Genomic DNA, 12,097 nt, shown 5'->3' with positions numbered 1-12,097 from the left:
ATTTGATGTTCACCAAGGTGTGGGAACCCTGAACGAATCATCTGAGCCGTCCGGTTAGGCGGTTTACCCCTCATTCAGGAAATTAACAGGCAGACGGATGTGCAGCGCGCTGTGGACGTTTCTGCTGGTGAAATCTGAGTCGGGCCCGTCAGTCCGGTGTGCAAAAGAACATTAAAGCTGATAGACGTTTCTCCTTATGAACTCATTAGGGTAATAATTAATCCCTTAATATTATTCATTAAAGGAAAAAGATGCGCCGGCGGCTTCCAGAGGCTTCTTCAGATGGAAGTTTTAAAATCGACGCCGAGGTTTAAACGTTCAGTCATCAATCACGACGACGCGTTTGGACGGCCGCCGCATATGAAAAATGTGTTTGTTTGTCACCCCTTGAGCTCGTGTTGCTTAATGAATCTGCTCGTCACGCATCCCCGGTTCCCTCACGTCTTCATCCTTTCTGTGTTTCAGTCGGCGTCAACATGTTCTACATCTGCATCATCGTCTATCTGTACGGAGATCTGGCCATCTACGCCGCCGCCGTGCCCATATCGCTCATGGAAGTCGCCTGGTGAGACCAGCCTTAGCCTTTTAATAATAAAACATTTTATTCTGAACGTTTGCTCCTCCTCTTGCTGTCAGGATTTTTGGTCCTGGTTTGACCTCCTTGAGCTCATAGAATAAAGCAATAAAGCTTCGTCGACAGAAGCGCGCAGACCCGCTCACCTCTTGCAGCGTCTTGCCTTTTGCTTCCAGAAAGGTTTTTATTGCAACTCTGGTTGCAATGCTGAAAATAAGATATTTTATTTAGTTAAGAGCTCATCCCTTCAGAGTGTAGTTGGCACAAATATCCCAGATCCCCCTTTGGTGTTTTTATTTTGTGGAGATGATTGTGACAGTTGAGGGTTTTGACATTAATATTCTTGCTGGAGGCGTTTTTCAGTCCTTTTGATGCAGGTTAATTTTATTACTGTTCATACTGCTTCTCTGCTGTTTACCAAAATCCTGCTTCCTTTTAGTTTTTCATCAATTTCAGGTTCGAGTGACAGATTTCAAACACCGGACCATTCCTGTGACAATGAGCCCGAGGATATTTGCTGATATTTTATTTCAAAATGGGGAAGTTTGTGGCAGACAGTTTCTGCAGAGGCACATTTTGCAGCCTCTGTTGCTGTTTGAACAATTAACGCTATCTTTAGGTCAATCTGACGCTACATAATGCACCATGAGTAGCTCTATCAGCTTTGAATGGGTTCATTTAACCAAAAATAATAATAAATAAATGTTCCTGTATTTTTGTACAGAATTATCTCAGCTGAAATCATGCTAACAATCTATTGATCAGACTGGCTCCTATAAAAAGAGAGACAAATCTCTTTAAAATCATTGCATTCTTGCATTGGTGATGCTTCTTTCTAAAGAAAAGCAGATTTTTTTGCAGCTGAAAAGACAGTTTTCTGGGCCATCAGCAAGTTCAAGAGAGTCTAGAAAGTTCATTTAGAGTGGAGTTTACACCCCTGCAGAGCTTGCTCAACGTCGGCAGCAGGTGGTTTCATTGTATCCATATAGACAGTGAGGTGAAGACTTTTGGCGTTAGCTCTGCTCTAGAAAAACATCAAGTTTAACTCAAATTTGGCAGGAATCTGGGGAATGGACAGCAGTGGATGGTTCAGTTATTCTCTTGTGTGAAACGATCCTCCTGAAGGTTTGGTGCAACTGGAGCTGAGAGGAAGCTGGACGCTTCAAAGAATGTCCTGCTGCTGCCATGACTAGGATACAGAGAATTTGCACAGGCTTTTAAAATGAGTTGCAATCAAAAAAGGATTTGGACTAGCTGCATAAAGTTCAATAGTTTTCTGCTTATACTTTAGCAACAATCACATGGGAGGTTCCTCAGGGCTACATTCTTGGCTCTGTCTTTTTTTTTTTTTGGTAATATGTAATGGCTTTAATATCTGTTGCAAACCTTAGGGACATTTTTATGAATTCTGCCCATAGAAATAAAAAGAGTTGTTTAGAGCTTTAATTAAACTTGTCAAAATTACATTAAAGCATTAATCAGCTGCATCTTGCTTTGTCTTGATGAAAATAGTGGTGAAGTAATCTTATTTGGACATTCAGCAAATCATTCAGATTTGTTTTGGGCTTAATCAAACTGCTGTCATAAACCTTTAATATGTGGTTTCTTTTTTTGAGGTTTTTGTGTAAAAACCTTTATTATTGGTTGCTATTGTTCATATTTGTGTGTATATAATTCTTTTCTATGTCAAAGAGAAACCTGCCATTCGATTTTTGGCAGAAAAAAATAAAACGTTTAGTTGACGGACTTTAGGTTTTAATTGATTGTGTTATGCAAAATGTTTTATTTTTTTTATTTTTTTATTGTCGGGCTTTAAAATTCAGAGGTCAAGATCCAAACTTGAGCTGAGAGGAATTTGTGCTTGCAACATAAAGACATTTGATATACAGTATAAAAACAGTATGAATAAAAAATACTGTTTTTACAATAAGAAAAACAGAATTTTATGTTTTATTTATGTAGAGAAAAGAAAAAGGAGAGGTTGTGAAATTGCAATAAACTTATTTTTGCCTGCCAGTAGGCCTAATCAGAGACAAGGCCTGGAGGGAGAAACTGTCTCTGTAGCGCCGCCCTGGTGGTAAAAGTCAAAACAGTTTGTGTCCAGGCTGTGTGGGGTCTGCAGAGATGTTAGCTGCCCTTTTCCTGATCCTAACCCTGCACAGATGGAGGGAAGGTCGGCCCTGATGATCCTCCCTGCAGACCTGATTGTTTACTGCAGTCTGGACCGGTCCTGGTTGGTGATGGACGGACACAGGGCAAACTGTAACGTTCACACAATAAGGAATAAAAAAAGCGCCGAATTGGAGAGCCCAGAGCTGCTGCATGTGCACGCACCGCCGTCATGTGTCTCAAACACTGAAACAAAGATCAGGATGAGCAGAAGATGAGATCAGTCCTGAGGCAGAAAATGCAGACCTAATAGTTATTATACAAGCTTTGTAAAAAATCTAATCTAATGATCTTCCTCTTCCTGCCGACCCATTTTCACCTAATTAAGCTGTCGTCCACAGAGGCTCCAGCCGTTTGACCTTGCTGCAGGCAAAAACGTGGGCTTTAACTGAGACGTCCAGGCTGTTTGTTTCTCTTTAGGGCTACCGGTGGTAGTAAGAGTTAAGATTTCTTGTGTGTAAAAGCATCTTTTCGGATCACCCTATAAGAATGCTGTTTTTTTTTTTTTTGTTTTTTTTCGGTATCATCTGTATCTCAACTAGAGGTTTAACAACAGCCTCTGCTTGTTTGTGTTTACCTGCAGCGGGAACCACTCCTGCAGCGCTGGAAGCGTGAAGTACAACGACACGGACCCCTGCTGGGGCTCTGTCACCAGGAAAGATGCCTACAGGGTGTTTCTGGTAAGTGTTGATGTTTTTTTTTTTTTCTCCAAACTGTCTGGGTCCCTCAGGGAAGTCCAAGTCCCTGAACTGGAAATTAGAGCCGGGGTGTCCAGGGTGGGGCGTTGTGCGGTCTTTAGAATAAAATTTGTGGCCCTCCTCCAAATGGAGCTGCTACAGATGACCTCGGTTTGCATTTTTTTATAGGTGATGTTATTGTTACAACACAGTTTTTTTTCCTTTTATTACCCTTGTTTAAGCAGGTTCTAAAACATTTTACCGATAAAACAGACTTGGGCACAACATCCATCGAACATGGCTGCCAGCGTTTTAGAAGAACGTTCTCATTTCTGTTGCTGGGAACACACTAAAACATTTTCTACCAACAAAATGCAGAACGTTTGACCCAAATAGTTAGGAAACCTAATTTTATTGTATTAAGGCCAAGATCAGAGACTTTTTTTTTTCTAATAATATTGCATTAATAATTAATTTTATTGCTGGGCAGATAAAAAGAAAATGATTAGCACTACGCGTGGTAAACTGGTTTGGACACCACTGCCACAGAGAGATACGCCGAAACACGAGCTGATGTTTATCAGCAGTGACCAACATGAGACCGGAGTTGATTTTGTTTCAGTATTTGAATTTAACCTTTGTTTAAGCAGTTGAGACGCCGGCCGCACTTAGAACCGGAGGGACAGCTCAGGATTGTTTGGACGTGCAGAGGAAGGATAGTGGATATATTGTTCATGTTGACTAAGGAGCTGCCAGCGTAGGGAAACAAGACGCTCTCTGGTACAGCAGAGTAAAAAGTTAGAAAAGTAAATAAACTTTAAACGCATACCATATTTTTCGGACCACAAGGTCCACCGGATTATAAACCGCATCAAGGGATTGCTGCAAAGCCTGAGCCTGGTTCTGGTTCTGCTGGAGGTTCTCCTCCCTGTTAAAGGGGAGTTTTCCTCCCCACTGTCGCTTCATGCATGCTCAGTATGAGGGATTGCTGCAAAGCCATCAACAATGCAGACGACTGTCCACTGTGGCTCTACGCTCTTTCAGGAGGAGTGAATGCTGCTTGGAGAGACTTGATGCAACCTGCTGGGTTTCCTTAGAGAGGAAACTTTCTCACCAACCTGGAGGATCTGATGGAGTCTGACTTTGGAAAGAGCCTTTAGATGACATGTTTCATGAATTGGCGCTATATAAGTAAAATATTATTGAACTGGATTAAATATTCATCGTCCACAGCTCTCTATCCGTCTCTGCTGGGAGGACAGAGTAGTTGGACTACACTGCCCTGTTTCTAACATCAGACCAAAATAAACGTAACTTTTATATTGAATTAACTTACTAGGTTTATTGTACTCCGGCCACGGGCTGCTTTACATGAATGCACCTCTAGTTTCTACATTACAGTCAGGCAGTCTTGTAGACAGCTCAAGGGTCCTATCAGGTAGTGACACAGTGTACCGTAATACTCCAAATATCCATTGAGCGTCATACTTACATATTTTAACATATTTCTGAGCGCATTGTAAAACATAAAATCAGTCACTAAGCACAACTTTAATCATATATAAGGCGCACCATAAATATTTGAGAAAACTTATGGATTTTAAGTGCGTCTTATAGTCCGAAGAATACGGTAATTATTGAAAAAAAGCAACAAAGCTTCAGAGTGCTTTTATTTTTAAGAAACATTGTTGTTGTTTGTTTAAACGTCGTTATGGCTGGCCTTGTTGGCGTCCCCTGCCGTTGGAGCATAGAGAGCGGGATCTTTAACTAATCTGTGGGACTTCTACAGGATTTAGGAGGACTGGGATGTCCTGGTTTGTGATCCGGCTCATAATTCTGATGAAAGATCCAGTGACGGTCTGTTTTTTAGATTTCTGTTAGAGTCCATTTTGGTATTTCAAAAAGTTCTTGATGCCATGCGACATTTACACCTGACATAGGCCCACTGCATCACAGATCCTGCACCGGACCTTAGAGATGACATTTATATCGTGTTCCTGAGAAGCTAAATATTTTGTCTCATCTAACCTGAGCACAAAGTCCCTGCAGAGTTTAGCAAAGTCCACGTTTACATTTGTGATGGTAGGACAGAAAGGGCTTTTTCCCCAGCATGCCTCCCAATCAACCAGAAGCCATTTAGATGAAGTCTAATGGTTAACGAGGTTTGGTGATTCCCAAGGCGCTGCTTTCCCTGCACTTCTCTAATGGGGAGCTTTGGAGATATTTTAGCTCCCTAATTGGGCGTGGTGGTGGCAAAATAATGTCAAAGGACTAAAACATTTAGTTTTAGCAGAATTTGAGCTTTAACCTTGCAGAATAATGTCGTTGCACTATTTATTTTTTTCCACTGATGTTTTATCTTGCTTTGATGATCTTACCTGCATCACTTTGAGGTTTGTCTAAAATTTAAAGTGCATTACAAATAAAAATGTATTTATTATTATTATTATTATTAAATTTAAATAGTAATGTTTCTAAAATAATTTTAGGGCCAGTTAAACTTCTCCAGTATTTCTCTATTTATTTTAATGACTTCTTTATACCAGCAGGATATGCAGAACGTTAATGTTGGCTGAAATATCTGTTCAGATCTCAGCCGAACATTTTCCTCCTCTTGACCCAAAACCCTCTGCAGTCTCCAGGAAACGGTTTAAAGTCCTTGAAGTCGGCACAAACACTGATTTCTACTCGAGCTTTAACTTTGAACAATGACAGTGACAGATCTGCTGCTCTTCCTGTGTAATTTCTGAGCGTCCCTCTCGCCTCCTTGTCCTGGCTTGCATTTATTAGAATTACCCAAAAAGAAAAAAGCCAATAAATGACATTTTTCCCCCCCTTTATCTCCTGTGGAGCTGATTTAAATAATGCTGATTTATTATCTCTGCTCAGTGTGTTTACACTTTCAGTCTCTAAAACTAGTTTCTTACTTTCTCAACACTTAACAATGCCTCTTTTTTTGCCATTTCCAGACTGTTAAGAATGATAATTATAATAATTTTAATAATTCCCAATGGATGTTGGCAGACAAGGACAGTTTTAATTTTCAGGTATTGAGTTAGGATTTAAGAAGTTTACACTTCTTCCCACCCAATTGCTTTCTGATGATCATGAGCTCATTATTTCCTGAGGTGAAACCTGTTTTTTTTTATTATTATTATTATTATTATTTATTTTTTAAAGATGACAGGGTGACAGGGTTATGTTGCAAAGATTAAGCAGTTGTTTTACTCTCGGTTGCATTGTTCACCGTCCTCTGCTAGAGCACCTTGGGGATAATAAACAACATTAATGCACTGGTCTGTCAAGGATGTCTCAGGAATTAGCCCTAAATTTTAATGAGATAGTTGCAGATTTGTCACAACAAAACAAATGAAGGTCTTTCTCTTGAAAGATAATGCAACTGTATTCGCTCAAAACCACATTTTATTTTAAGATAATACAATGAAATCAACCAAATTATCTTTAGATCTCATCTTGAGATGGCAAACTGATTTTTCTGTCAACTCGAAATGAGCTTGAGGCAATAAAACCGCGATTTTTGACACAAACAAGACTTCAAATCTGTTTTATCTCAAGATATTTAGACAGTTATTGATTCAGTAACACCTAAACATGCAGTAAATGGATATTTCTGGAGCCTTTTTAACCGTTTAGAACACATTTCCTTGCCAGAGAGAGTCAGGACTGTGTGTTTTCAGGCTCAGACGCCACACAAACCAGAATAATAACTGAAAATTATTGAGCAGCTGTTTTTAGTTGTTCCCCACCGTGCGGAGGAAACCATCAAATGTCCCTCGGCGAGCGTCCACCGCGTCTCCTTGGTAGGCTGGGTGTAACGGAGCTGCAGGCCGTCGAGGTGCCCTCCTTCCTCGCTGTTGGACTGAGACCGCGTTCTCTCGTAAGAGTCATCGAGGAAGCAGTGCTCAATATTGACTGCTGAAAGCTAAACTTTTATGATATATTAATCTGACCTTTATCTCTCTGAAGAAAGACCTCACAGCTATGTTGAGGAGTCTGTTTCTGGTACCTCCTTACCCCCACTGACTTTGCAGACTGACTTTAGAAAGATATTCAACAATATTGGAACAAATATCATGAATTAGATTTTTCACTCTTGATTGCATAACTCCCAACAAAAATCAAACAAATTAGGTCGGTGCACGTTGCGTCTATTCATTTTAAATATGTGGTACTGAATGCCAGCGTAGTGAAATCATGAGTTTATTCAGACAAAAAAAAAAAAGCTTCTTAAGAAGTGAAATGTCTTCAGCCATCATGATTAAAGTATTTTGGTGTTGGTTGTATGAGCAACAGGTTTATTCTCCAAACTGAAGTGAGACTTGCTCATTTCTATGGATGTCCTCGTCTCAGGCATTCGCCTTTGCTTGGAGTCAAATATGAAATGGACTCTTTAGCTTTGAAGTTGAGCATAAACGCTTCAAAGAACGTGGCTTTTATTTACGTCTCAGTGTTGTTAGACACCAGCAGCAGCAAAACTCTGTGTTAAGGGGCTGGTTCTGGCTTTTTAAAGTGAGATTCATTGACGGTATCTGTAATGGTTCCCTTATCTGTAGTAAAACGATGGTGTTCATATCAAAGTAAATGCATCTTCGGATTGCATTTTGATGCTTTATCTTCGTAGTTCCTGTGAAGATGAAGCCGACCGGTGAGCCACAGCTGACTGATGCATCTGACCGGCCAAACCAAGTTAACTTCACATAAAAACATGGATGTTGTCCACCTGGACAAAACATCTCTTGTCAAGTTTTAGACTGTTAAAATCTAACAATTTATACCTGATATGTGCTGCCGATTTCTTTGGGTCCCGATATAATTCTTTTATTCCTCCATTTTCCTGTATTTTTGTACAGAATTATCTCAGCTGAAATCATGCTAACAATCTATTGATCAGACTGGTTCCTATAAAAAGAGAGACAAATGTCTAGAAATCATTGCCTTCTTGCATTACTGATGCTTCTCTCTGAAGAAAAGCTGAATTTTTGCAGCTGAAAAGACAGTTTTCTGGGCCATCAGCAAGTTCAAGAGAGTCTAGAAAGTTAATTTAGAGTGGAGTTTACACCCCTGCAGAGCTTGCTCAACGTCGGCAGCAGATGGTTTCATTGCATCCACATAGACAGTGAGGTGAAGACTTTTGGCTTTAGCTCTGCTCTAGAAAAGCATCAAGTTTAACTCAAACTTGGCAGGAAGCTCGGAAATGGACAGCAGTAGATGGTTCAGTTATTCTCTTGTGTGAAATAATCCTCCTGAAGGTTTGGGGCAACTGGAGCTGAGAGGAAGCATACACGCTTCAAAGAATGTCCTGCTGCTGCCATGACCAGGATACAGAGAATTTGCACAGGCTTTTAAAATGAGTTGCAATCAAAAAAGGATTTGGACTAGCTGCATAAAGTTCAATAGTTTTCTGCTTTTACTTCAGCAACAATCACATGGGAGGTTCCTCAGGGCTGCATTCTCGGCCCGGTCTTTTTTTGGTTATATGTAATGGCTTTAATGTCTGTTGCAAACCTTAGGGACATTTTAATGATTTTTGCCCATAAAAATAAAAAGTAAGGGTTGTTTAGAGCTTTAATTAAACTTGTCAAAATTACATTAAAGCATTAATCAGCTGCATCTTCCTTTGTCTTGATGAAAATAGTGCTGAAGTAATCTTATTTGGACATTCAGCAAATCATTCAGATTTGTTTTGGGCTTAATCAAACTGCTGTCATAAATCTTTTATATTTGGCTTCTTTTTTTAGGTTTTTGTGTAAAAACCTTTATTATTGGTTGCTATTCTTAATATTTGTGTGTAGATAATTCTTCTCTGTCAGAGAATCCTGCCACTCGATTTTTACCAGAAAAAATAAAACACTCATTTAAAACCTAAAATCCATCAACAAAACGTGTCATGCAAAACATTATTTTTTTTTTTTTTATTGCCGGGCTTTAAAACTCAGAGGTCAAGATCCAAACATGATAGAGGAGATCACAGTTTAGCTTTTTGCACCAAACCTGAATATAATAGCTGCTTATAGCTTAGAAACTTTTAAGGTGGAGTAAACCATCTCCTCTTAATGTTATTCTACTTAAAGAGAATAAACTTTAATATTAGTTGTATTTTGTTATCTTTTTTTTGAACACAAGTAGTAGATTTCCCCCTTTGTTGCTCTTATGATGCAAATCTTCATAATTTGTGAAGTGCTCTCTAAATTAAACTGACATTGACAGATTTTAAACATAGAACAATCATAGAGCCACACAAGGCTGCGTCATTACTGAGTGATGCATTTATATTTATTCTAAGTGCATAATCCTTTTGTCTTTTAAACATTAAACATTTCCAGAGCCTTGAAGTATTTTAGTCCACCGGTGGAGAGCTCTGCAACGATGAGTTTTTACGCATTTAAACAGGAAAAATCCTGTTTATAAACTTGATTATTTAATGTAATGTAAATATTGAAGTTATTAAAATAAATGTGAATGATTTGCAGACCTTGCCATCTGATTAGGATGGATGTTGGATAGTTTAGCAGCTTGAACCGCATTTCTGCAGCCGGGCCGTCTGTCTGAAGGCGCCTCGCTTGGATTTAATGTGTGATTTCTTTAAGCACTTTTGGCAGGTTTCCCCCAATGGGAGCTTCCTGCAGGACTTGTTTTTTTTTTTTTTTTCCCCACAGTGGACAACAGATTGTGGTATATTTTTAGGTATAACAACAGCTGCCCCAGTACTCATATCTACAACTTCACAGAGGGAGCAAAAGAAAAAAATAAATAAAACACACTTTTACATTGTCTTATTTTCATTAACTGAAGAATCTCCAATCCAGTCAGGATTAAACCTGTTGTTTCCACTATTTACATATCAGACAATCTGACATTCCTGTCATCTTTTAAATTAGTCTTAACAAAGACGTTTATAGGCTTTCTGAAGGTCCTACTTTAGCTTCAGAGGCTCTTAAATCTGATAATTTGATGTAAATTTGACACACAGTTAATTAATGATTAAATTGAAATGGGATCTTTTTTTTTCTCTCAGGTAGCATCTATATGTAACAAAGATGCAGTTTTATTATTTTAGCCAATCTATGAAAAAATCCAAGGACAGAACATATATGCTGGTGAAGATTCTCAGTCATCCAGGTCATGGTCATTACAAAAAAAGGTAAAAAACAAAGCAACTGCACTTGTTTTGCGTAGTTGAAGACGTTTCGCTTCCTCTCCAGGAAGCTTTATTCACTTTTTGAATTGAGAAAGCTTCCTGGAGAGGAAGCGAAACGTCTTCAACTACGGAAAACAAGTCCAGTTGCTTTGTTTTTTACCTTTTGTTTTGTAATGACAGAACATATAATTTTAGCACAAACAAGAATATTCCAGATTAGACGTGGCTATAGGACAAGATGGGTTAAAAATGGTCCAAATATTTTGGGTTGTTCTGATTCCCGGCCTCTGTGGGTAAGCGGGGCACTTCAGTGGGGAGTTGCCCCTCTGCTGCCAGGGGCATGTGTAGGCGCCGTGTAGCTGGGGTTGTAGCCTTGACCTGCGAGGGGAGATGTGGTGGCGGGGTTGAATCGGGGGGCTCGGTACCCCGCTGCTCTCCATGTGTCCCTCTGGACCGGGGGCTGCTGGCCCTGCCGGCCTGCCTTGGCGTCAGGCGTGTGGCTACCCTGTGGGGGTGCCTGCTGTCTGCCTGCCCCTTGCTGGGCTTCTGCTCCTCACAGCGTCGTAACATCTTTGCAACTCCAGGTGACAAACAAACACACACACACACCTAGAACAACCACAAATAATGATAAAAGGTTCAAGGTCAAACACAGGTTTATATTTTAATAAGGCCGTCTACCTTGATGCTACGTGCAACCCTGATTTAACAAGGTCAGTCAGGGAATTAGGATCTCCAGATATCCTTTTGGTAGCTGACCTGGCGCATTTAAGCAACTAGTTACTCCGTGTGGCACCGCAGGACTCGTGAGGACCAAAGGGATGAAAACTGGTGCAAATGTTCTTGAAGGAATGAAAGGGAGGTTCTAAAAATTCAGAAAACCGACATTTCTGAATTATTTAACAGTAAATAATAGTAATCTGCATACAAATACAGATTTTTGTCAGTTGTCATATGACGGTGCCTAAAGGAGGCATATGTAGAGATATTTGAAAGGATATGAGGGGGATAAAAGTACAATTTGTTTCCTTGTCTTGAGTTAACTTTTTATAAGGCAGGGAACTCCCAAGATGTGGAGCTGCCTCTAGGGTACGGGGGATGAAAAATGTAATGGCGGTCTGATAATTAAACAATTAGTGTTTTTCCCCACACAATAAAGACGTTTAAATAAACTTTTCTCTTGTAAAAAATGTATATCAAAAACTGTAAATTTAATAAATATGTATTCACACAAGAATGTACTTATTTAGAAGAAGTCGTCTTCTATGGGTCATTTTTAGATGAAATATAGAGGAAGTTGTCATCTTCTATGCATTTAGTACTGTATATTAGGGTTGTGCATAAAAATCGATACAAAGATTAATATAGATTATTTTAAAAAATGATATTCTGGCTTTCAATATCAATATACCTCCCAGCCCCTAGGGGGCGTTATTACAGCCATTACTGTTCACAGCGAGGAAGAGCAAATGAGACGAATTAGTGAAATCTGAAAATGTCCCTTTCTCTCTCCTCACT

General features: G+C 39.5%; 1 protein-coding gene across 1 annotated transcript in view; it reads left to right on the top strand.

Moving 5' to 3' along the window:
* The window catches only part of LOC118556557 (transmembrane protein 104-like), an 85,415-nt gene that overhangs the window by 26,268 nt on the left and 47,050 nt on the right, over positions 1–12,097 (top strand). The window contains exons 7-8 of the mRNA XM_036148253.1: positions 466–565; positions 3,327–3,423. Of these exons, the coding sequence (XP_036004146.1) occupies positions 466–565; positions 3,327–3,423 (197 nt within the window). The remainder of the gene's footprint in view (positions 1–465; positions 566–3,326; positions 3,424–12,097) is intronic.

This window comes from Fundulus heteroclitus, chromosome 16 (genome assembly GCF_011125445.2).
Source record: "Fundulus heteroclitus isolate FHET01 chromosome 16, MU-UCD_Fhet_4.1, whole genome shotgun sequence".
Lineage (NCBI taxonomy): Eukaryota > Metazoa > Chordata > Actinopteri > Cyprinodontiformes > Fundulidae > Fundulus > Fundulus heteroclitus.
Note: the sequence above shows the minus strand (reverse complement) of the source record. Positions and strands in the feature narration are given on the sequence as shown.